At 40.8% G+C, this 26044-nt stretch overlaps 1 protein-coding gene across 9 annotated transcripts in view; it reads left to right on the top strand.

Moving 5' to 3' along the window:
- pard3 (par-3 family cell polarity regulator) overlaps positions 1-26044 on the top strand; it is a 347219-nt gene that overhangs the window by 135127 nt on the left and 186048 nt on the right. For all 9 annotated transcript variants that reach the window (XM_004915463.4, XM_004915468.4, XM_012965666.3 and 6 more), the window contains 5 exons: positions 1750-1838; positions 3269-3352; positions 13330-13455; positions 17862-18244; positions 23791-23930. In XM_004915463.4, the coding sequence (XP_004915520.1) occupies positions 1750-1838; positions 3269-3352; positions 13330-13455; positions 17862-18244; positions 23791-23930 (822 nt within the window). The remainder of the gene's footprint in view (positions 1-1749; positions 1839-3268; positions 3353-13329; positions 13456-17861; positions 18245-23790; positions 23931-26044) is intronic.

Raw genomic sequence — 26044 nt, forward strand, 5'->3', positions numbered from 1 at the left:
ATCATTTAACCATTAAATAAACCCAATAGGGCTGTTCTGCCCCAATAAGGGGTAATTATATCTTAGTTGGGATCAAGTACAGGTACTGTTTTATTATTACAGAGAAAAGGGAATCATTTAACCATTAAATAAACCCAATAGGGCTGTTCTGCCCCAATAAGGGGTAATTATATCTTAGTTGGGATCAAGTACAGGTACTGTTTTATTATTACAGAGAAAAGGGAATCATTTAAACATGAAATAAACCCAATAGGGCTGTTCTGCCCCCAATAAGGGGTAATTATATCTTGGTTGGGATAAAGTACAGGTACTGTTTTATTATTACAGGGAAAAGGGAATCATTTAACCATTAAATAAACCCAATAGGGCTGTTCTGCTCTCAATAAGGGGCAATTATATCTTAGTTGGGATCAAGTACAGGTACTGTTTTATTATTACAGAGAAAAGGGAATCATTTAACCATTAAATAAACCCAATAGGGCTGTTCTGTCCCCAATAAGGGGTAATTATATCTTAGTTGGGATCAAGTACAGGTACTGTTTTATTATTACAGAGAGAAGGGAATCATTTAACCATTAAATAAACCCAATAGGGCTGTTCTGCCCCCAATAAGGGGTAATTATATCTTAGTTGGGATCAAGTACAGGTACTGTTTTATTATTACAGAGAAAAGGGAATCATTTAACCATTAAATAAACCCAATAGGGCTGTTCTGCCCCCAATAAGGGGTAATTATATCTTAGTTGGGATCAAGTACAAAGTACTGTTTTATTATCACAGAGAAAAGGGGAAACATTTTTGCTAAATTTGTGTTATTTGGTTAAAATTGAGTCTATGGGAGATGGCCTTTGCGTTATTGGGAGCTTACTGTATAGGTACCCCTAGCTGTATTATTATGCTTTATTTATAAGGTGCCAACATATTCTGCAGCACTTTACAGAGATTATACATCATTTATGTCAGTCACTGCACCAGTGGAGCTTACAATTAACCTGCTTGAACATTCAAACTCCTGTCAGATACGACTTCAGTACTACAAGGCCTCAGCCACCATGTTTCCATAATTGCATTCATTTTAAAACAAATTGGGGCTCATGATCTAGCACCATCTTTAAAGCAGTAAATGTTTATGTGGCGCTTCCATGTTTTTGCCATGTTTTATGTCTGTTTCTTCCGGGTGCCCCCAGAGTCCAACACATTGTGGTAAGTTAATTGGCTTCTAATGAAGCTGAAGTGCTTGTGCTTTGTATGGGTTTGGGAAACGAGAGTGTGAGCTTTAGCACAGCGGGGGCCGATGTAAGCCATTAAACATTAAATAAATACATGCAGAGAGGTGAAAAGGTAAATGTGAGGGGTTAAAGAAATGTGATCTCAGCTCAGATTCCAGTGTATAAAATGTCAAATACCTTTATTATTTTACTTGTCCCTGAGCAGGCAACTGGAAATGTTCCCAGCTATGTATTTATTGCTGTTATATATCACCGTTCGGCCATCTTTTATCTGTTGATAAAAAAAATCTCCCCTGGTCTGTTGCACTCAGTGGAACTTGCCAAGATATTATATATTCATGAGCTACCCTAGTAGCCCAGCCAAATGAAACTTTCCTTTACTCCTGCCCTGATTCCATTCACATGCCATGGGGAGCGGCACAGGGATCCATCCCTGCTTCAGCGTTGCACTGGTTAATGCTTTGCTAAATAAAATGGAGGTAAAATAATGTACATAACAATCCTTATAATTTTGTTTTAGGATGAAGAAGAAGCAGAGGAGAATAGCCGAGTGGAGCCTGTGGGACATGCGGATACAGGCCTGGAAAGAACCTCAAGTTTCTCCTTAGAGTAAGTCCTTTTACTAGCTCACACCCCATCTCTAATAATTCTATAAATGAAATGACCTTCACATTAACAGCTTTATCTTCCCCCTGTTATCTGTAATAGACACATAAGTGGAGACAATCTAGTAGGTAGCAGTTTAGTCATGTTCTTTGAGATTAATATACCAGCAGTCTAGCAGTTTCATCAACCAGCCGGCCGCTGTATTGGCTGCAGCATTCACATCCATTGTGCTATGTACACTAAAGCTGGCCATACACGTTCAGATTTTAGTCTGCTTCCAATGAACGTTTGGATATCAGTCGTATGCTTAGGGCTGTGACACACGGGGAGATTAGTCGCCGCGACAAGGGAGATTTGTCGAGCGGCGACTAATCTCCACGTGTGTCACAGCCCTTAAATTGAACAATCTGAAACTACCGTTCAGACTGAAATTGTAGGATAAACCCCATAAAACAACAAATCAGAGGATGTTCTGAACATAAAATAGTTGGCAGACATTGGTCGTACTAAAGCAGTGTTGGACTGGCACCTCGGGGCCCCACCAGAAAACCTTAGGCCCATTCTCCAAAAATTTTTCCTCCTTTCCTCACCCAACCTCTATCTTCTCCTAGTCTCTTTTATTTACATGCTAGCATCTATTCTTCCAACTATTTCTCCTCTTTGTTCTCATTCAGAAATAGGGAATGACCATGAAACAGGCCAAATGGTCAGGAGCAGGAGGACCCACCTGGGCCCACCGGGCATGTTCCTGGTGTCCTGGTGCGCCAGTCTGACACTGTACTAAAGTGACTTCCATTGTAGGTCCCCCAGGGATATCTTTCAATGCGTAATACTTATGCAGATTTACCATTATCCGATTGAAATTTTCTAACCTGACCGATCCCCATGGTACGAAAATTATTGGGACTAAAATTCAGAGCCCACACAAATTGAACTAAACTAGGTTTTGTCTGATTTTATCAGTACGTGTATGGCCAGCTTTAGGAACCCGTTTTGCACATTGTCTGTGGGCTGAATGACCTCTTGATGTTGGCTACACATTTCAGGCTATTATTGTCATCATCATTATCCTTTATTTATACAGTGCCAACCCATAATACATCTGCAGCTGTCCTTATCCACTAATTATAATTGTTATATACTTGCAAATGAACCTATAAAAATAATTCAGTTACGTTTTGATGCTGCTGCTTGGACTGCCATTTGTTTGCACACGTTTTACTTTATTACTCTCCTTTACCTGCACTCAGGCTCATTTTAAGGTATGTTTTGTGTGTTTCATCAGCTTGCATGCAGTGTTTCTTCCCAATCCATGCTTGCAGTGGGGAGTGTGTACAGAGGGGAGCCTTTAATGTGACATCACAGGCTGTTTGTGTTGTATTTGTGCTAAAAGACTGCATGCTCATGGTTCCTCATTCATCTTTGCCTTATAGTGACATGGTGAAGCTTGTCGAAGTCTCCAATGACGGGGGTCCTTTAGGGATCCATGTAGTGCCTTACAGCGCCCGTGGTGGAAGGTATGTCCAGCATCCCAGGGTTACATCAACCTTAGAAAAATTATACTAAATGATTTCACTCTCTACCTTGTCTACCCTCTGCTCTCTCACTTAGTCATTACTTCTCCATGTGGACTGAATTTTGTCCCCATCCCATACCTCTATCTTTTTCTCCCACACCATATTGCTCTGTCTTATAGATTTTGACCCCCACCACATAAAGTAAAGAGTACATTGACCTCTAGCTTATGGCTGTTTTAAAAGCCCTAGGATTCAAAACATCCAGGGCCCTGAACATGAAGTTTTGTTTTTTATTGCAGATTTAAGATGTCCATAAGCATCTGGGTCATATATGCCCCATTTCTAGTGCTTACTCTCTCTAGGTTCTGCTCAGTCGCTCTCATTCCATCTCCATAGCCTACACTCTTGCTAGTGCTTTCTCCCAGGCTCCTGCGTATTCATCCTGAATAGTTCTGTTCAACCACTCTCATTCCATCTCTATAGCCAACTTACCCACTAGCACTCTCTGATTACTTACCCTGAATGGTCCTGTTCAACCTTTCTCATTCCATCTCTATAGCCTACTCACCTACTAGCGCACTCTGACTACTCATCCTGAATAGTTCTGTTTAACCACTCTCATTCCATCTCTATAGCCTACTCACCTACCTGCTTACTCACCCTAGCTAGTCCTACTCAATCTATCTTATTCTGTCTCTGTAGCTTACTCATTTGCTAGTTCTCTCTCAAGCTCCTGCTTACTCAACCTCTCTTATTCCGTCTCTGTAGCCTACTCACTTGCTAGTTCTGTCCCAGGCTTCTGCTTACTCACCCTATCTAGTCCTACTCAACCTCTCTTATTCCGTCTCTGTAGCCTACTCACTTGCTAGTTCTGTCCCAGGCTTCTGCTTACTCACCCTGTCTAGTCCTACTCAACCTCTCTTATCCCGTCTCTGTAGCCTACTCACTTGCTAGTTCTCTCCCAAGCTCCTGCTTACTCAACCTCTCTTATTCCGTCTCTGTAGCCTACTCACTTGCTAGTTCTCTCCCAAGCTCCTGCTTACTCGTGCTGTCTCGCACATTCGTTGTGCTCCCATTTCTCACTGTCCCTGCCTCAACACTCATTTTATCTCATTTCACTTTTTTGCTGTTTTCTATTTCCTATTCTTCCTCCCTTTGTTTCCTTCATTCTATCTCTGTAGTAATGTATGTAAGTTATGCACGCATTAGTAATGTTTTGTTGAGCGACTTATTAGTGTATAATAATTACCTGCAGAACTTACTGATATCAGCAAAAATAATGTCTGGACTGACTCCAAGAGGCTGATGCTAAAATCATTGTGTGGGAAATCTGACTGTAATACTGGATCATTCCGGCACAGTTTTTACTTCCCACCCTTTAACTTACGTTTAAAAGTAATTTATTGTCCTTCTCTGTATATTATAATCTAGATTGTCAACAGATAGATCATAGCCAAAGTACTTGTGTGTCGCTCTCAAATAAAGGGGAATTATCAGCAACAATCTGGATTACATCTATCTTCATGTTGAATTGCTTTTTTTCCCTTTGCTGCCATTTATACTGAGGGGGAAGATAAATGCACATATTAAGTTAAATTACAATCATAAATTGCATTTTAAAGACATAACATTCCAGTGAACCTTTCTATCAGCAGTTCTAGTTAAGGTTGATTAAAGGCAAATGACATTCATATTAAATACTGTTATCGCGTTCTTTTAAAACTTGATGAATAGCTCTTGTGCCGTCAGAGTCCTTGGGTGACTAATAAATCAGAGGGGCTCTGGATGCCGCTTGTCTGGCTTTCGAGTCACCTCAATCAGCCTTCCTTTTCCATAACCAGCCCCTGTTTGTAATGGCACTTAAAGAAACACAGATGCTGAAAACCAAATTGCTCTTGTAATGAAACAACCCATGTCAAGTATGACAAACACAAGAAAAACATTGCATTTTTTACATTTTGTTTTACATCAACTATTGGCAAAAAAAATTGTTTTTTTTTTAATTTTCCAGCGTGCCTCATACATTATAAAAAACAGGTTTGAAGTCTTCAATAAATACAACAAAAGGGAAAGGGAGGTAGGGTGCGAGTGGAAAGGGAAAGTTGGTCATATCCCAGTAGGCAGCTAGAGAGAACAACTGCAATAAGGGGTTTAGGTCTTTTGCAAACAAGGTTATCGTTGACCAAATTGTTAGGCCTTTCAAAACTGAGTACACAACCCACACAGCCTCAGAAAATAATGAAGCCTAATCTAGCCACTCACAACTCAAGGGAGTCAGCGGGTACGTGATGATCAATAGCATGCCTAGGGGTAACTAAAAGCAATTACTGGATTGTTTATGCCCCTTGACAGTTACTTGTGGTGCCCACCTGCACTAACTAATGATCAGTCACATTTGTGACCCAACCATGGTGTGGCACGCACGCCTAAATCCTATTGAAGTGTTTGCTGCTCACGCACAGGGCAAGAACTTAGTAAATTCCTACTCAGTCACTCATTCTATTCACTAAAAACGTACTCATATTTTTAGGTAATCCCCACCCGTTCACATATGCAATTCATTTTCCGTTTTAATGATGGTGGGGAGGTATGGTAGATATACTGGTCTTCATTATCTGGAGGAAGCCATTTGCCTTTGCTCTTCCTGATAACAGAAAGAAATTGGGTTGATGGAAATGAGCCTAGCAGACATTCCAAATGTAAATTTTACCAAAAGACATGGAACCCCAGTCAAAAGCAGCAATCAAATCATCATAAGCTTTCCATGATCTTGAACAACCAAGCTGCTGGCTTTGTGTGCCTACAACAGTAACCTAAGGGCTAATCCGATCACATTACAACGACACAAATGTGAGCAGTCAGAGCAAGGACAAAATCAATGAGCCTATGTGGTCCTTAATCTGACCGGAAAATACAACCTGCTTGATTTTTACCCAGATATCGGCTGGGTAGGCCTGTCAGAGGATCCCATACATGTGCAGATAAGCTGCCAAATTGGTGTGAGGCCCCGACCAGCAGCTTAAATCTGACTGTATATGTCAGATTCATCATTTTCCCTTAGGGCCCAGCATCCAGTCACCCAGTGTGGCCAAAAATTAGTCATATGGCTGAATTTAAGGAAATTCGGTGTATTAGACACCCCCCAAGTGACCAAGACCAGCCCAGGAAAAATTCAGCTGTGCCTCAATTTTATTTCCCAGCAGTGCCCTGCGCATAGCTAGAGCTACACATGCACAGTATAGTAAAGTAGAAAAATAATACTATGCTGCACAAATGTAGGTGTAGCGGGGAATTACTTGGAAATTAAATTAGCACCAGTGAATTCAATTTCTACCTCACATATTTGCACCCAGTGAATTAGGCTTTTATTATTGTACATTAAGCTGCGTATGGGGGCTACTGGGGAGCTGTAGGCCACCTATAACCCACAATGCAGTCCTCCAGCATACAGAATTTTGACGCCTTTACAGTTAATATCCAAATGATCCTTAATCAAATATCACTCAAGGAAACCATCATTTGCCCTTGGGAGCCAAGTTGACAGTCCGTTTCTGCCCAGGTATGAACCCCTAAATCATTTTAATTAAATACTGAGGCTGCAAGGACCCAGCATTTTCTGCAACTCTCATATTGTCATGTATTGCTGGCTCTGGGATTTCATTGATGCTTCTATAATATATTTCAGGAGCACAACGCTGTCTCTATCATTTGCGCATTTGCGCTGCTGAGACTGTTTGGTCAGAAGGTTACGAGAAATAGTTCCAAAGCCGAGTATATAAATAATATGCCATACTGAAAGACTGTACTGTGCCCAATCCCCTGTAGTTTGGGGAAATTACTCTTAAAAATGTGTCCGTTTATCCAGGATATAATGAAATTAGAACAAAAGCTTTCATCATCTGCAGTTGGTTCCAACCGAAGTAAATCTCCCCGTGCGTCAAGCAATACTGCAAGAAATCACGCACAGCGGGGCGCAGGCTTTCAGTGCAATCACAACAGCAGTTCTGCGGGCGTTTGAAAGGCAGATTCCTTCTTGCAAGGCATGTACTTATCCCTGTATTGTTTCAGATAAATGTCTTTCCAGCCTCGGAATTGTGATTAGCAAGCATCCTAAGCAGAAATAAATGTAATTTCTTCTTTGTAAACACAAAAACACAATTTCAAAATCCCCTCTGATTGTCTGTAATTCAGTTGAGCCAGATTCTCAGCAGATCTCTTGCCATTTATTAAACCATATTCCTTCCTTATATGACATTTCATATATTTTTGCTTGTTTGTTTTTTGCAACCCTATAATGCGTTATTTTTTTTAATTTTTTTTTCATTTGGTTAGTGTGTACGGTCAGTGATCCGTAACCTGGTGTGCCAAGTCCGTTACCTTAATTACTCTCTTCTTCTGATCTGGCCATGTCTGCTTGTCATGTAATTGTGCTTTTTTTTTTTTCCCACTGCTTTGGAAATGACACTGCTGTTAGAAAGGCTTATTTAAAGGTGCACGCCATCAAGTAATCAATACATTTCAATCTATGGAACACGGACCTGATTTAAGAAATTACGTTTTTAAACTTCCCACCTCTATGTAAGAGACTGATTTAGGATCCTTCAAAGGAGTCTCATACATATTTGTTACTACATGCTGCTATCCAAAATCCTCTGGACCTGAGGTTTTACATATAAGGGAAATTTCTGCAATTTGGATCTCTGTACTTTGTCTACTTCAAAAATCATTTAAACCCAATTATTTATTTAAATAAACCCAATAGGATTATGTTGGGTTTATTGTTTGAATGATTTTTGCCTCCAGTAAGGATTAATTATGTCCTAGTTGGGATCAAGTACAGGTATCGGACCCCTTATCCGGAAACCCGTTATCCAGAAAGCTCCGAATTACGGAATGCCCGTCTCCCATAGACTCCATTTTAATCAAATAATTCAAAATTTTAAAACTGATTTCCTTTTTCTATGTAGAAATAAAACAGAACCTTTTAATTGATCCCAACTGAGATATAATTAATCCTTATTGGATGCAAAACAATCCTATTTGGTTTAATTAATGTTTTATTGATTTTTTAGTAGACTTAAGGTACTGAGATCCAGATTACGGAAAGACCCCTTATCCGGAATACCCTTGGTCCCGAGCATTCTGGATAATGGGTCCCATACCTGTACAAGGTTTTATTATATTACAAGGAAAAAATAAATTATTTTTAAAAATGTAATTTATAATTTTAATTTAATTATTTAATTTAAAGGGAGATGATCTTCTATTCAGACACTTCAGACCTTTTTGGATAATGGGTTTCTGGATAACAGAACCTACACCACTTTTTAAAGGTTAAATAAAGGGTCGCTGCATTTAACCCTAAACAATGCACCCTGAATGCAAAGGGCCACCATTACTCATAAAGTGCACTTACATACTAAGCTACAATAGGAAACAGCATGCAGCCCTTTCTGTTCTACTTTCCAACGTTCAGCCTTTACCCGATGTTCCATTAAGCACATCAGAACCTACAAAGTTATTGTGTAACAATGGTTAGCATTAGACTTACCAATTTTAAATAAATTAAAAAAAAAAAAAATGGAATGAAATTTTCATATAACTACTTGTAAAAATATTTGCCAAAATATTAAACTAAATATATTCGCTAGTAATTTTATTAAAAACCTGTTCCTTCTCAGTTTGCTTCTAATGGTGTCAGCCTATATCCCAGACTGACTATTGCGAGCCATGTATTGCTCAGTGCTGCCCACACATGGCATCCAGGACATTCAGCATGACCAGCCAGGATAGAATTGGAAAAGGATCTTAGATGTTAATCTGGATTGTTGTTTGGGAAATTACCTTTTTGGTCACCTGGATCAACCAACCCAAGTACTGATTTAACTAATGAATTTAGCCAATCGTCATCAAGAACCAATTGATTCTGTGACTCAGAATTCAACCTTGTTTGGCTGGAGACTGACAAAATGGGGTACGGAAATGGCAAAAAGGACATATGGAATGGATGGAACTATGTTGCCCATTCCTATGCACTGCACCTTATATTTAAAAATCCTGCACAAGGTGCAATATGCATCCCTATTGGGTACAAGGCCCCCTAGGATTTAATGTTTGCCATAGGTTAGTGCAGGGCTTTTCTGCACCTTGCTGCCTGTGCCAGAGGTCTACACTCACACATTGCAACCATGTTTTGCAGTATGAGTAATAAATGAGGACCAGGTTCTTCAGTTAAAAGATAAAGATATCCTATAACCCCAATATTATACATAAAATAAAAACATTTATTCAAGACATATTAAAAGAAAAACAAAACTTAACATACAGACCCCCTGGAGTACCAGGTTACATGATATCTTTACATTTTGCCCTTTGGTTCTGAGGGCTTTATCCTGTTCTCATTGATTCTTAGACAAGACAGATATATCTCCCTATTAACATGTATTCATTCAACCTCCGCAGTTAACAAACACCTTTCCAGAACTAAAGAAAATCTCTGCAAAGTGAATAACGTGTTACATGTTATATTTCCAAGTCTAAAAGTAGAATAATAGCAATGTATGTGTGTAGGTCTGTCCCAACCCTACATATAGTCTCTAGTAACGTGCTCTGTGCTTATACATCTTTGTACTGAGAGAAAATGAAACCTTCACCAGTGATTAAAAAAAGTGCCCATGGGATGTCTTTGTGGTTTGTCTTGTGTAATGGATGTAGATTTGTCAGATCTGACAGGTGAAGCCCTATTTAAATGATACTTGCTGTCAATTTCCCCTCATATTGGAAGGTGAGAAGATCTTTGTTTCCTTCCCTCCCTGTTGCCCAACGCTCCTGTGGATTGATTTCTTTTATGCTTTTTCTATTTAACTTTTGATTGATTTTTTTTTTTCTTTCTTCACCATTTCCAATGGATTAAGAAAGAAAGCTCTCCCGACTGCGGGTTTACAATACTTTCGAGGACTTACAAGTGGACATCAATCCTTCCGCTCAGTTTAAGGAAGAAATCATTGCAGATGGGAACAGATCCTGCGGGCAATGATTTTCACATTTGTCTTTAATAACATTAACGCCTTCCTGTGGTCTGGGGAGCTTTAGCCGAGAAACAGCCCATCTGGGTTATGTTCATCACATCTGGGAGACAAGCATAGGGAGTGTCGGTGCCTTTTCCACGTAGAAGATGGGAACACTTATGGGTTTCTCTGTGTTTTGTCTAATTTCCCCCCATGTTGCTCCTGTTGAGCATTATTGCCTAAATAAGTAGGACTTTTGCATTTCTGTGGGCTTTGAAAATATTCTTCGTTTTTTGTGTTAGTAAGCCAAAGAGTGGAAATTATTGCTTTATTTCTACATACACAGAACATGAAAGGTCTAGATTCTGTATAAATTTATTCCAGTTTGTTGGGGAGGCAAATAGGGCTTCCTATTACTCTCTCTACACATGTCTGGGCTGGGCTTCAAAATAGGCCTGGGAATTTTAAGTACATAGAGGCCCAAACAGACCTCCACCAGCCCAAAAAATAGTAAATGTCTTGGGTTTGCCAGAACCCACAGTCCGGGCCTGCCTTTACATAATGGGTGGCTGTTATGCTGGAAAGTACTGCCAACATGGTGGAAAGAAATACATAGTTTTACAGTTAATTTGGGTTTTAAAAAAGACAAAAAGCCATCAAGTCGAAGCCCTCCAAATTGTATTGTTTCATCAGTAATGGCATCCCTCCACATATCTTATGCTGTCCTTTTCCTTGTCCCAAATTTGCTAATTGTACATGTGCACATGGGGATATCAGGGAAAGTATAAAGAAAAAAAAAAGGGGGGGGGGAATGGCCCATAATGATGGGAGTCCGTTAGTGGTCTCTTGGGAAACCCGGGACATGTATGCAACCTGGCATAAACAAGGCAGAATTGTTGGTGGGGGTTTCCAGGCCATGGTTTTTTAAGGGAATAACGAAGTGAGGAGAGAGATGAGGCACCATAAATAAGCGGCTGCTGCCTGGCATTGTGGGAAGTGTTTTATCGCCACCTCTGTACATATTGTAACAATTTTATTTCCCCTATTACTTTCTTCTGTGATCATTCTCCCTTCTGCACCACGTTGCTTTAATTAGACGCGTTTCTCTGAATATTGTATCTGCGGCTCCCACAGCCAGAATATATGAACGTGGTAGGGTATGTTTGCTGAACAGATAGCTCTCATGCTATATACTCCAAGCAGAAGTTGTATCTCTTATATAAAGTCCTTACTAATGTTCTGCTACTTCGACCTGCAGCTGAGATTCTTAAAATCGTGAGTTTCTTCTCTGCCAGGATTTACTTGGGTATTTTGGGAAAATTATCCTTGAAAATAAAAAATTGTGGTAAATGTGTGTAGAAGTTACTGTTACAGGAAACCACAAATAATGGTTATTGCTAATTGGATATCTGACTATATTCTCCCCCAGTCTGGGTACCAGTTACACATGTATCATGCAATATCAGTACGTGTATGGCTAGCTTTTGGGGGGCCCTATTGCACAACCAGATGTGACTCTTCATGCATAATTAAAGAAAAATGTCATTCTAAGGATCTAAGCAATAGAGATGTAGCGAACTGTTCGCCGGCGAACTAATTCGCGCGAACATCGGGTGTTCGCAAGTCCGCAAATTCGCGAACTTTCCGTGATGTTCACAATTTAGGTTCGCCGGCACCGAAAAAATCGCAAAACTTACGAAAACGGTACGAATGCTCCGAATAAGTCGCAAAACTAACGATAACGGTACGAATGCTCCGAAAAAGTCGCAAAACTTACGATAACGTTACGAAAGCTCCGAAAAAGTCGCAAAACTTACGATAACGTTACGAAAGCTCCGAAAAGTCGCAAAACTTACGATAACGGTACGAATGCTCCGAAAAAGTCGCAAAACTTACGATAACGGTACGAATGCTCCGAAAAAGTCGCAAAACTTACGATAACGGTACGAATGCTCCGAAAAAGTCGCAAAACTTACGATAACGTTACGAAAGATCCGAAAAAGTCGCAAAACTTACGATAACGGTACGAAAGCTCCGAAAAAGTCGCAAAACTTACGATAACTTTACGAAAGCGCCGGAAAATACGAAAAAGTCGCAAAATTACCGATCATTTCGAAAAACAGCGTGTGTCAATTTTTCAGAGAAATTTTTGCTTGATCCCCCTCCTGCATGTCACTGTCCAGGTAGTGGCACCCTTTAAACAACTTTAAAATCACTTTTCTGGGCAGAAATGGCTTTTCTAGGTTTTAAAGTTCGCCTTCCCATTGAAGTCTATGGGGTTCGCAAAGTTCGCGAATATTCGCAATTTTCGGCGGAAGTTCGCGAACAGGTTCCCGAACTTTTTTTTTGAGGTTCGCTACATCCCTACTAAGCAATACACAATTACGCAATTTTCAGTAGCTTTAAAGTCGTCAGTCTACTTGCAAATAAAAACAATATTTATTCATCCCTTTCAGCATTGCTGGTTGGAAACCATTGAAACAAAATGACAGATGCCCGCTCTAATTTAGCCGAGACTCCTGTTCCTTCTGACATCTTTACAACTGTTTTTATCAGCTGGCTTCTGCTACTTTGTTTCAAGAGTCAGAACCACCTGTGCAGAGAATAGCAAGGGACTGATACTGACTTTCAGTAGCAATTACATTCATACATGCCTCTTAAACCACTGAAAATGTTTTAGATTTTCTATTTTGGAAGTTTGGATAAAATTACTTTTTTCCACATGATTCAGGAAAAAAAGCCAAAGATCATCTACTTTGCCAATATTCTCACAGGATTAGGCCAACCCATAGACATTCAGAGCACTGGAACATTATAGAAACCTCTTCATGGAACGCAGTGCTTTCAGACTATTTGCACCCCCATATTTGTTACCCCCCCCCATGTGTTCTTTTCACTGGTTATGATCAAAATGATGGTGTTTTGGGGGAAAAGCAGCATATTAAATCTTCTTTGCCATTGATATTGCAGAACACTGGGATTACTGGTAAAACGGTTGGAGAAAGGTGGCAAAGCGGAGCGGGAAAACCTTTTCCATGAGAACGACTGTATCGTCAGAATTAACAATGGCGACCTGCGCAACAGAAGGTTTGAACAGTAAGTGGTGCCTCCTGCAGTTGCTGTAAGATAGCTCTGTCCTATCGCTCTGTGAACGGCTTTATGTTACCGGGGGTTGCGTATAGGATGAAGTGAAGGGGATAAGAGTAGTTGCACTTAGTTCTGTATAGTGCAGCTATGCCCCATTGCCTGTGTTACAGTCCCTTAGAGATACCTCACAGAATTACACCCAGGCCATGCCCAGCTGCAACCCGCAGTGCCCCAAACTTCCGCCGACCCAACCTATTTCTGAACATTTGGAACTAATGGGTGGTATGTTATTCATATAAAAACAATTTACTTTCTCAAGTTACTTTGACTATGGCACAAGCGAGCAACTAGCGTGCCTTCAGATGCTGTTGAACCATTCCAATCCCACCAGGCTTCAACTTTTGATTGTTGTCCAGAAGTTCAGCATCATCCAGAGGGTGCTACTGATTGATTTTTGCCCCCATATGTAATAAAAGGCACTAAATGTGCCCAGAAGCAGTAATCCATAGCAACCAATAAGATATTTGCTTTTAAAGAAGTGACCAGTAAATGCTACCTGCTGATTGGTTGCTATGGGTTACTGCTCCTGGGCAAACCCTGTGCCTTTTATTACATTACCCAGAATGTACTATAGTCATATGGTTGAATCTACTTATTTTGATTGGCCCATCACTTCCCAATGTTAACAGTGATAAGTTCTCATAGACTGCAAATACAGATATTAGATCTCTTATTAAAAACTCATTATCCAGAAAGCTCTGAATTACAGGAATTACTCCCATACAGTCCTTTTTAAGCAAATCAATTTTCAAAAAACAGTTTTCTTTTGTCTGTTATAATAATAATAATAATAATAATAATAATAATAATAAGTTATATTTTAATAAGTAAGGTATAAGGGATCTTTCCTTAATTTAGATCTCCATACCTTAAGTCTACTAAAAAATCATTTAAAAACCATTTAAACCCAATAGAATTGTTTTGCCTTCAATAAGGATTAATTATATCTTAGTTGGGATCAAGTACAGGTACTGTTTTATTATTACAGAGAAAAGGGAATCATTTAACCATTAAATAAACCCAATAGGGCTGTTCTGCCCCCAATAAGGGGTAATTATATCTTAGTTGGGATCAAGTACAGGTACTGTTTTATTATTACAGAGAAAAGGGAATCATTTAACCATTAAATAAACCCAATAGGACTGTTCTGCCCCCAATAAGGGGTAATTATATCTTAGTTGGGATCAAGTACAGGTACTGTTTTATTATTACAGAGAAAAGGAAATCATTTAACCATTAAATAAACCCAATAGGACTGTTCTGCCCCCAATAAGGGGTAATTATATCTTAGTTGGGATCAAGTACAGGTACTGTTTTATTATTACAGAGAAAAGGGAATCATTTAACTATTAAATAAACCCAATAGGGCTGTTCTGCCCCCAATAAGGGGTAATTATATCTTAGTTGGGATCAAGTACAGGTACTGTTTTATTATTACAGAGAAAAGGGAATCATTTAACCATTAAATAAACCCAATAGGACTGTTCTGCCCCAATAAGGGGTAATTATATCTTAGTTGGGATCAAGTACAGGTACTGTTTTATTATTACAGAGAAAAGGGAATCATTTAACCATTAAATAAACCCAATAGGGCTGTTCTGCCCCCAATAAGGGGTAATTATATCTTAGTTGGGATCAAGTACAGGTACTGTTTTATTATTACAGAGAAAAAGGAAATTATTTTTATAAATTAGAATTATTTGCTTATAATGGAGTCTATGGGAGATGGCCTTTCTGTAATTCGTAACTTTCTGGATAACGGGTTTCCGGCTAAGGGATCCTATACCTGTATCTACATTATGATATATATGATATAGACTTATACATGTAATACAGTAACAGGTGCAGTGTTTGCTCCTGTTATGGTAACCCTAAGCAACCAAACAGCAGGACCAATTACAGTTCTGCTGTTTGAAAGTTAACCAATGATTGGTTGCTATGGGTTACAATGCATGTTTTATGACATTGCTTCCTGCGCCACAGGTCCAATTCATTACCGGGTTTAATACAATAAATCAGTATGATGCATGACCCCCAAGATGAAGCACCTGTGACCACAGATGGACTCAGAACCCCCAGTATGAGCCGTGCTTGTCTAGACGACACTGCTTCTTGTTTACAGATTGCCATGATCCTTTGGGGAGTTAGCAATTTAGCTTAGCCTGCTCAGGGAAAGTGCTGAAAGATAAAGAAAATGGTTCTGTTTTTATTGCAAATTCATTGCTACAATCCACTAACAGCAGGGGTAAGTTTTGAGGTTGTTTTTACAGCCCAGCATGATAATCTAATACATTCCCGCGTTCTGCTTTTATACCGTGTGTTGTGTGACTGGATTTTATATCCATCCTCACTCCTTTCTCTCAACAAGATATTCCCTGTGCACAGGCAGAAATATACACTAGTAAATCCTGTAGTGCTCATGTACCCAGAACGTTAAGCACATCTCATTTATCATGTACTTTTCGTAAATATTTATAAAGCTGTTGGCCAATAATTCATTTAGAGTGCAAACTGCCAGTGTAAAACTGACATTTATGGCATTACCTGTATCGTAAAAATACAACATGAAAGGCTCTAGGTTTAATATTGCCAGTTAGCCAGCCTGTCATAAAGTCCAGCACGCTTGCCTTGGATCATACATAGGGCAAGATTAGATCTATCTATACTCTGGGACAAGCTCCTATAAACATAGATGTACATTTACTTAGGGCCCATTTTTCCCCTATCAAATCTTTGTGATGCCCAATCACTAGACCAACGACCATCCGAGTATCAGGTAAAACTTCTCATTTTATTGGAACTTGATTAAAACCTTATTGGGAATTGTTATAAGGTTATGGAATCATCACATGTATTTAAACGCATGCTGAACAATGCCACTTGGACCCCATGTATGTGCCGGGGGTTACCCGCTGGCTATAGTCTTCTTCCCATTTGATCTGTAGACCCTGCATGCTCGACTGGATTAAACACACCGTACCCCAACTGTGCAGTCAGACTTTATAGACAAAATCTCATAAAAGCTAGACTTTGTCAGATTCCTAAACACTGCAACTTAAGATCAATATTTATTTATTAAAACCCACAAATCAAATCCCCCCCAGGTTAGAATCCAGGAGGTTTCAACAGATGCTAACAGTGAGTTTGCGGCACAGACAATCTTAAAAGTCCTCTTATTGCTCCTTCTTTTGTACTAAAATAAAGTATGCAAATAAAACAACTGTCAGGTTGGCTTTATGCACTCAGGATAGCATTTATTAAATGCTCCTCTAATGTAAAACCACTCGCAGCACTAACGGCTTCCCCTGCGATGAATGAATAACACATGTTAATATGCAGGGGAAGAGGCCCGGGGGACACCCTGGCAAACGTGTTAGGTCTTAGACACCTTACAGTCTCTTGCCCTGGGGGAAAACATATTGGTTAAATGTGGCCATAGCATTTTATAGTCCGACATAATAGGGTTTCGTAGCGCACTACAGAGCTCTTAAACTCTGGCGTTTTCTCATGCGAGTTATTAAGCACAATAAACAGCCCTATCATAGGTTGAATGCACTCGACTCATTTATGGCTTGTATGAAATACAAATTCCTACCTTCATGCACACCCATAGGCTATTAGCTGACCTCAGGTCTTACAGATGGAAACAAATGGGAATAACAGTCCCTATCTTTGAATAGGATTCATCTGTTTTTCTTTAGCTTGCCTCTACCCCCTTCCTTTTTAAAATTTCCCCTTTGCATCTTTCTAATGGAAACAATAAAAGCTTAGTTTGTAATAACCTTCTGTCGTATGAAGGTGGTACTGTCTTAGTTTGCAGCCTTAGTTGGCATTGTGTCACTGGCTGTCTTGCTTCCATAGCCCTCCTGTTCTATAATCTTTCACAAAGCCGAGTGACCTAGAGGGGATATGGAAATGGCATCATAAGGTCACAGGGAAATAAGTTTTCCTTGTAGAAAGATCAATAGCTGATTGTCTGAACAAAGAGAAGGTAGCAATCACAGTCAGCTGTTGGCAGGTGTTGGCTACATGCCATATTGCATGCCGTCTTGCCACGCAAGCGTCTCTTTAAGCAGAAGTTGCCAGTAGTATCATTAATAAAGTCACATTTACGATGAGTGCCATAGGCGGTACAAGTATGGCCACTGGATAGTCTCTTGTTCTGTGTGGCCAGCTCAGCAAGTGGGTTCTCAGTTAAGTTCTCAGAATGGACTTATCTCATTTAGCACAATACTGGGATTTTCTGTTGCTGTAGATAGTAGAATTATGTGTAAGGATCCATAACTATCTGTTTTGTCCAGTCAGTTCTATTTTAGTGCATTTGCCAATCTGTATTCCCTGTTTTGTTGTTCTAGAGCACAGAATATGTTCCGCCAAGCCATGCGCTCACCCATAATCTGGTTCCACGTGGTCCCAGCGGCAAACAAAGAACCATATGAACAGTTATCTCAGAGCGAGAACAACAGCTACTACTCCAGTCAGCACGTGCATGATTCCCAGTACATGGACTCCAGGAGTTTCTCTAGCCCCGGCCCTGATCACACTGCGCAGAGAATGCCCAGGCAGAGCAGCCAGGCCGATCCAATGGACTCTTACTCTCATCTACCTCAAAGTATCAATTCAGCAGGAAAACCACCCACTGGCCTGACCACATCCCCGCAGCGTGCAGTCAGCCCCCCCACCAACAGCGCTTACGGTACCAAAAAGGGAAAGAAGTTTTACATTCAGCTGAAGAAAGGTAAGTAGTGCAACAATAGCCATAGCTTGAAGGCTTGAATGTTTTATTACAGGTAGGAAACCATAAATGCCTCTGTTGGGCACCATCTATAGAGAGAATGTAAGTGGGGATGAGGGTTTAAAGATAAAATAGGCACCCCATTTTAACATGAGCTTATCAGTTGGGCTTAATTAAAAAAGGTGCATAAACAGTACCTGAACTTACAAGTGAATATAAATGTATTTATTTTTACACAGACAGCATATTGGAGGAAATACATGTTTAGGTGGCCATTGGTCTCAGGACAGATGGTTTGTTTCCCCCATTGACGTTCTGGGCTGAATAATCAGATATAGAGGTAGAAACAATAGGGATTCTACCACAACCTGCCTATTCAGCCCTAAACGCAAATTTTGCAGATCATAATCTTTAACCCACCTGATCGACCAGATGATCAATATCCGCAGCCTTTGAGATATCAATCGTCTTGTCGATCCGCCATACACGCACCAAATATTGTACCAAATGAGGTTTTGTACGATAATATCAGTGTGTGTATGGCCAGCTTTAGTCTATATGTGACTAGTATGAACTATTTCCCAACCCCACTTGAGATCAGTGTCCTGCATCATGCAACTACCTTTCCTACCTTATTCTATTGTGAAATGATGCATTCTGGGTCTTGAAGTTCCTCTGTTTTCTATAGAATTTATGACCAAAGGTTAAACTTCCGAGGGCGGCTTAAACTGAGTGTCTGGCAATGGCTGCCCTACACCCATCTTTTTAGATATGTGGCTCATTCTGAGAGTTGTAGTTTGGCAGCACAAAGGTCTCAAAACGTTACTTGTCCCCGGCGTATGTCATCATTTTGATTGACTATAGTTTTATAGCCTGTGAATGATTCCTTGAACAAGTAAATGTCCTTGAGTGCAGGTAAACAGATCCATTTCACTGGGAATTCATCTTTTATCAAGTAAGACGAGGTGTTTCTAGCACGCCATGCTTTTTATGATCCATAACCATGTCTATTACATCTGCATTAGACATACAGTAATTGAATGTTTCCAAGTAGATTAGCAATGTAATGGAAGCTGCTCTTGTAGATAATTGTCTCTAATTTTAATTACAGGAATAATTATCTATGTCATTGAGAGATTTACAGCAGGATACATGTTTGCGCGTGATGCACAGATAAATTACGGTTTGCCTTTTCATGACTCCGTGCCATCAAACACAACAACCTTTAATGAGTGGTTTTGGCTACCGTGCAGTTTGGCGTAATATAAAACTGCATTTCCATGTTGAGTCGTAAATGGGTTATTGATTTGAGCTCAGTGCATCTCTTGAGTATTTTAAATATACACATCTATATATTATACATGGTCTGACTTACCTTGTATTGGCTGTAGATAACAAAGAGATTGGGGCACTTTGATCCAGAAATAACACATGAAATTGTAGCTGATATTGTATTTGCAAAGGGAAGTCAACTGATCAAGTTTTTAGGGCCCCCTATACTTTGAGAATAACACTTTTTTAATACAAATTCCTCCTTCAGTCCTTGCCATATTTGGCTTCTATACCTCCTGGGCACAAGGTCTGCTTGCTTTATAGTTACACGCCATTTAATCACCACCTTTTTTTCTAATACCTTTTTATTTTTGACTCAACAGTGTTAATTTCTGTCACAATTATAGACAGTGAGGAGGGAGGGAAAATTAAGTTTTGGATGTTTTTGTAGTTTCCAATGGACGTTTATGACACCGCTTTTTATGCCCTAGTGACAGGTCCCCTCTAAGAGGGTCAGATTTTATACGTTTATTTGGTTGAATGCCTCTGTTTACAGCTTAGCCTTCTTGTTTTTTTTAGTCTCATTGCATCATAGACTTTGTCTTCTAGTTCAGGAGCTCAGTCCCAGCCAAACTGTGGGGCTTGCTAGTTTGGGTGTATGTTTGGTCTTATATAAATCTGAATGTAAGGGTAGATATGGTGAATACCTCTTAGCTGTCCTCTTATTGGAGCTTAATGACTAATTGGCCAGTGTTTTTCTATATCTCTTACCTTGAACTAAAAGGTTGGCCCTAACCAAAAGTTGGATCTCCATCTGGTTCTTAAAGTCAACTGCTGTTCTAGGTATATGTTGCTTATCTAGGTCCTTTTGTTTGATAGCGACAGGGCTTTGGTACAAATAGCAGGCCACCTACGGAAGACTGGTTTCCATGTTATTTCAGATTCTCAGTGCAGGATAAGTGTAGCATATACTTTGCTTGTGTGAAGGTGATATCCAAGCGGAACTATTTCCGTAAACTGAGCCCCTTCTAACATGAAAACAAACTCTTCAAATGCAGCAGGGTTGGTTAAAATTGTGCTTTGTGGCTGGTTTGAACACAAACCAAAGTAATATAATATGAACAGATATCTGTAACTGCCTCCTCTACTGTCCTCCTTTCTCTGTTATTTCCTTTTCTTTGTTTTTATTCCCCTTAATCATAAGAGTGCAAGCGAACACCATCACATTCTCCCTTTGAATTGTCCTTTTCGAGTTTTCTCTCAAGCCTTTCGCTCCTTACTGATTATGTGGCAGTCCCTTCAATCAATACATGGCTTCTCTCTACATACAGTAAGGGTATGATGATGTGATGGCTATTGCCACACATGCTGTTTCCATTGGCCTAGCAGGCTTCCAGTGACATGCATCAGAGAGGCTTACAGGGAAAGCCACAATCAGTTGTCAGTGGGGGCCCTCACCAAGCAGTACTTATGTCCCAACATGTACACAATCAGTTTAATTCGCTTTCTCTCTGCCGCTGCTTCTGATAAATATCAGACCTGGAAAGGGAGAGCCAGTAAGGCCATATTTGTAAAGACTTTCACACTATACACCTGGAAGCTGTAGAGAATTCAGGCCATTTTATTGTGAAAAACTAGGGATATCTAACCTTTGCCAAATAGAACCTCTCAAGGAATTGTGGGACTTAATGTTCAGCTACAGTTGGTATTCAGCTTGTTGACTCTACCTGATATTTTGGCCCAAAAGTAAAAATTATATACTAGTATCCTCTCTTGTGGCCATAATTTTACCTTTATGCTGCTGCTATTGTACCCCTATAAGGATGTGCAGGGAATTTTAGGTGAAATTATAGACCAACATTATGGAAAATAGGCATACAGCTTCTAACTGTTTAGTTACTGTCCAGGTAATGCCAGGGCTTAGCAATGTCTCTGATTAACAAACTACAGGGTGCCTCAATCATAAATGGCAAAGATATTAGATTGGTGCAGTAATTGCCCAAAAGGTGCAAGTATTTTGAGATATAACTGATTCTGGTAGGTAGAGAGAGGTTTAGATAGCCAGGGCTGCCTTTATAAATTATGGGGCCCCATACTATTTAGTTAAGAGCCGTCCTCCCATGGTAGGTTTCAATGCACTACTTATCCGTGGTCCTTGGACAGTGAGCCCTGTAACTCAAATCCCACCTATATAGCAGCCTTTCAATGCTCATGAAGGCCCTAACTATACCCATCCTTCCTGACGGCTTCCCCTCAGACAGCCATTACAGTAACCTGCCAAGTAGAGCCTGGGGTATATGTTATTCACTGTATTTGTTGGTGCAGCCCTGGGTGTATAAGTAACACAGGATATTTTGGAGTGTTTCAGCCACAGCAGGGAGCCTACAGGCTTTGTCCTCCCCGACTTGTTAGAGTAAATAGGGTGCAATTCTTTTTCCTTTTCCCTAATTCTTACCTGCTAAGTTAAGCTCACACACTGAATGCTTTGGAACCTGCATTGGCCCCTACGGAATTCTCTCCGCATTGTGGTTGAACATTCCCTTCATGCTGTGCAATCTCACTTGTTTGCCATAATCACAGCAATATTCCCTTGTCGGAGCAAAGGCCAACCTTCTTCTTTATGTAATTATGAAGTGCCCCCCGTTTGCCTTGTTTTAATTCCAGAATAATTAGTTCTTACATAAAACCTACATGTAAAGTCAATAACAGATTCTCCACTGGGTAACAGACCTGCGAAAACAAAGCATTTGTCTCCTATGTAAAAATAATTCTAATAATTTGCATTTATGTTTTTTCATCCCATCTCCCTGTTGTTCCTCCTGTGAGTGTGACAGGCTTCATGCCCAGGATGGCATGGCTTAGGCTTTGTGCCCAGGACGGCATGGCTTAGGCTTTGTGCCCAGGATGGCATGGCTTAGGCTTTGTGCCCAGGACGGCATGGCTTAGGCTTTGTGCCCAGGATGGCATGGCTTAGGCTTCATGCCCAGGATGGCATGGCTTAGGCTTTGTGCCCAGGGCGGCATGGCTTAGGCTTTGTGCCCAGGATGGCATGGCTTAGGCTTTGTGCCCAGGATGGCATGGCTTAGGCTTTGTGCCCAGGATGGCATGGCTTAGGCTTTGTGCCCAGGATGGCATGGCTTAGGCTTTGTGCCCAGGATGGCATGGCTTAGGCTTTGTGCCCAGGATGGCATGGCTTAGGCTTTGTGCCCAGGATGGCATGGCTTAGGCTTTGTGTCCAGGATGGCATGGCTTAGCTTTTGTGCCCAGGATGGCATGGCTTAGCTTTTGTGCCCAGGATGGCATGGCTTAAGCTTTGTGCCCAGGATGGCATGGCTTTGCTTTTGTGCCCAGGATGGCATGGCTTAGGTTTGTTTGCCCAGGATGGCATGGCTTAGGTTTGTTTGCCCAGAATGGCATGGCTTAGGTTTGTTTGCCCAGGATGGCATGGCTTAGGTTTGTTTGCCCAGGATGGCATGACTTAGGTTTGTTTGCCCAGGATGGCATGGCTTAGGTTTGTTTGCCCAGGATGGCATGACTTAGGTTTGTTTGCCCAGGATGGCATGACTTAGGTTTGTTTGCCCAGGACGGCATGGCTTAGGAGTAGTATTTTGTGATCCTCTCCTGGGCCGGTATGCATTGGTTGCTGAGCATAGTCATATATTTCCCTTCACCAGGTTACATTTTTTCCCCTACAACTGTTCCCAGTAATATTGCCCCACTTCCTACGTTGGTCTTTGTATAAATTAGAGGAGCAGAAGACAAGTTGTTAATATTCTGTATTGTATATCCAGTGTTCAAAGCAGTATGAGGAGCCCAGATGCAGGCTATTTAAATAAACACACATTTTTCTCCTCCTCGCAGCAATAATAAGTAAATATTATTTAAGCTCATGCTTCCATCTCCACAGCAGGGACCGGTGAGGCTGGATGCCTCCTCTCAGCCCCTCTGTGAGCTCCCTGCTGAGATGTGTGCAGCAACAAAACATCAGGCGCCCATTTTCCTTGACGCCTTCTCCTTTCAGTAAACACCAATTTGTTGTCTGTGCTATCTGCCGGCTTTAAAATCAACTGTTTGTTGGGTACAGATTCACGGCAGCAGGGTAATCTTCCAATACCTCTTCATACTCTGCTTTATTAGAAGATACAAATGCATAGAAACGGCAATGATGGGAATGTTTTTTATCAGATTGGTAGGGAATATCAATGTGTAATAATAATATTATTACAGTTTGGTAAGATTGCAAGTGTGCGGCCTCTAATGTTTCCCATCTTGTGCAGGAGCAGAAGGACTGGGCTTCAGCATAACTTCCCGCGATGTTCCTCTCGGTGGCTCGGCACCAATTTATGTCAAGAACATTCTCCCTCGCGGTGCGGCTATTCAGGATGGCAGAATGAAGGCAGGGGACAGACTTCTAGAGGTATGGACTGTGATATGTTTTTGCTTTCTCAAGCAGGCATAAAGACTAAACTTGCCAACACAAGGCAGCCTCTATAGATGAAGAAATAGCTCTGTATTATATAAGTAATAAAACTCAACGCGCCACTGGAAGATTCCATAAAATAATTTGTTAGAAATGTATATATATATATATATATATATATATATATATATATATATATATCTAATGTGCTTGGGCCTCTGCCTGTCGCCAGTCCTAACTACCCTTGGGCCTCCACCTGCTCATGGTCCTGACTGTGCTTGGGCCTCCGCCTGTCATTAGTTCTGACTGTGCTTGGGCCTCCGCCTGTCATTAGTTCTGACTGTGCTTGGGCCTCCGCCTGTCACTAGTCCTGACTGTGCTTGGGCCTCCGCCGGTCACTAGTCCTGACTGTGCTTGGGCCTCCGCCGGTCACTAGTCCTGACTGTGCTTGGGCCTCCGCCGGTCACTAGTCCTGACTGTGCTTGGGCCTCCGCCTGTCACTAGTCCTGACTGTGCTTGGGCCTCCGCCTGTCACTAGTCCTGACTGTGCTTGGGCCTCCGCCTGTCACTAGTCCTGACTGTGCTTGGGCCTCCGCCTGTCACTAGTCCTGACTGTGCTTGGGCCTCTGCCTGTCACTAGTCCTGACTGTGCTTGGGCCTCCACCTGTCACCAGTCCTGACTGTGCTTGGGCCTCCCATAGTCCAATGCATTTGAAAGGGAAAGGATTTTTTTATGGAGCAGAGGGGTCAAATCTTTGCTTTTGTATTTCTTTGTAGCTGTGGGAGACAAGAAGATGAATATGGTCTGGCTAGTCTGCTGCCTATTAGCCATGCACATTATGCACACTACATTTCTATCATGATACAAATAACTTGTTTTGGGTAACTGCTCCGAACTTTGTTGGTAGAATCAGGAGTCAGGCACTTATCGGTCTACTTGATGTGTCTTAATAAACTTCAGCCACTTTTTTTACTGCAGCGCTGCAAGTTAGCGTGATATCACCCCTCTCTCTCCCCCCCAGCAGCCGATCAGCAGAACAATGGATGTTAGCAGGAAGGCAGCTGCCTGACACCTTCATTGCTAAAAATGCTTCCAAGCCATCTAGTGATAATTATGAGATAAGCACTCAATAGTAAAACACTCAAGTCTGTACATGACTCCTCCAGTTACATTGGGTAGGAGAAACAATAGGTTATCTGATAGCCGTTGCGCTGTGAAGTGCTGGCTCCTTCTGATGTGCCTGATCCTTCTGAGCACAGGATTGGGCACAATGCATTATCACTGCCTACACGCCTATATTACAACTAAAAAATAAATTAACTTATTTGTTCAAAAATAACATTTTAAATGGTAAAACTAATTGTTTGCAATGTAAGTTAGTTTAAACTACACTATAAAAATCATGTCAGAATCTCTTTAACCCTTTTTAACGGGACCCAGATGAATTTGGAAGTCCATTAAAAGTTTGTTATTCACCTTATTCATCACTGACGTCAATAAATAGTAAGTAAATAGTGTCAATTCGAAGAAACCTAGTCACTAATTGGCACGTGCAGCAGTAAAAATCATAACTACAATGCACTTATGTGGCTACTTGTTATTATTTTCTCAATAAATATGTTTTATACCAAATACATTACAAGTTTGATCAGAATTGTTTATTTTCTGTTGGAAAGGCCATGGAGTTCCACCATAAACAGCTGGGTATATATAACAGACTCAGTGAGCCACTTCTTCTGCATCCTTTTTAACCCTAGAGGGCTTTTGTCCTATTGTTCCTTTCCATTGTATATTAAGGTATTTTATACACATCTTCTTCACATTTATGCACTATGCACTGCACTATGGCAGGGTTCTCCAACCTTCTTTTTTACTCATGATCTTCACACAGATGTAAAAGGTGTAGGGGAGTCAATCAAGCATGCAAAAAGTGGTTTTGGGGATGCATGTTTGGTTATTTGGTAGCCCCTTGTGGGCTGCTGGCCTGCAGGAGGCTCTGCTCTGGGCTTTCATAACTTGCCTACAAGCCAAAAATGTATAAACGGCACCTACTTTGAGGCCACTGGGAGCAACATCAAAGGGGGTTGATGAGCAACATGTTGCCCCCAAG

The sequence above is a fragment of the Xenopus tropicalis genome, chromosome 6, assembly GCF_000004195.4.
Source record: "Xenopus tropicalis strain Nigerian chromosome 6, UCB_Xtro_10.0, whole genome shotgun sequence".
Classification (NCBI taxonomy): domain Eukaryota; kingdom Metazoa; phylum Chordata; class Amphibia; order Anura; family Pipidae; genus Xenopus; species Xenopus tropicalis.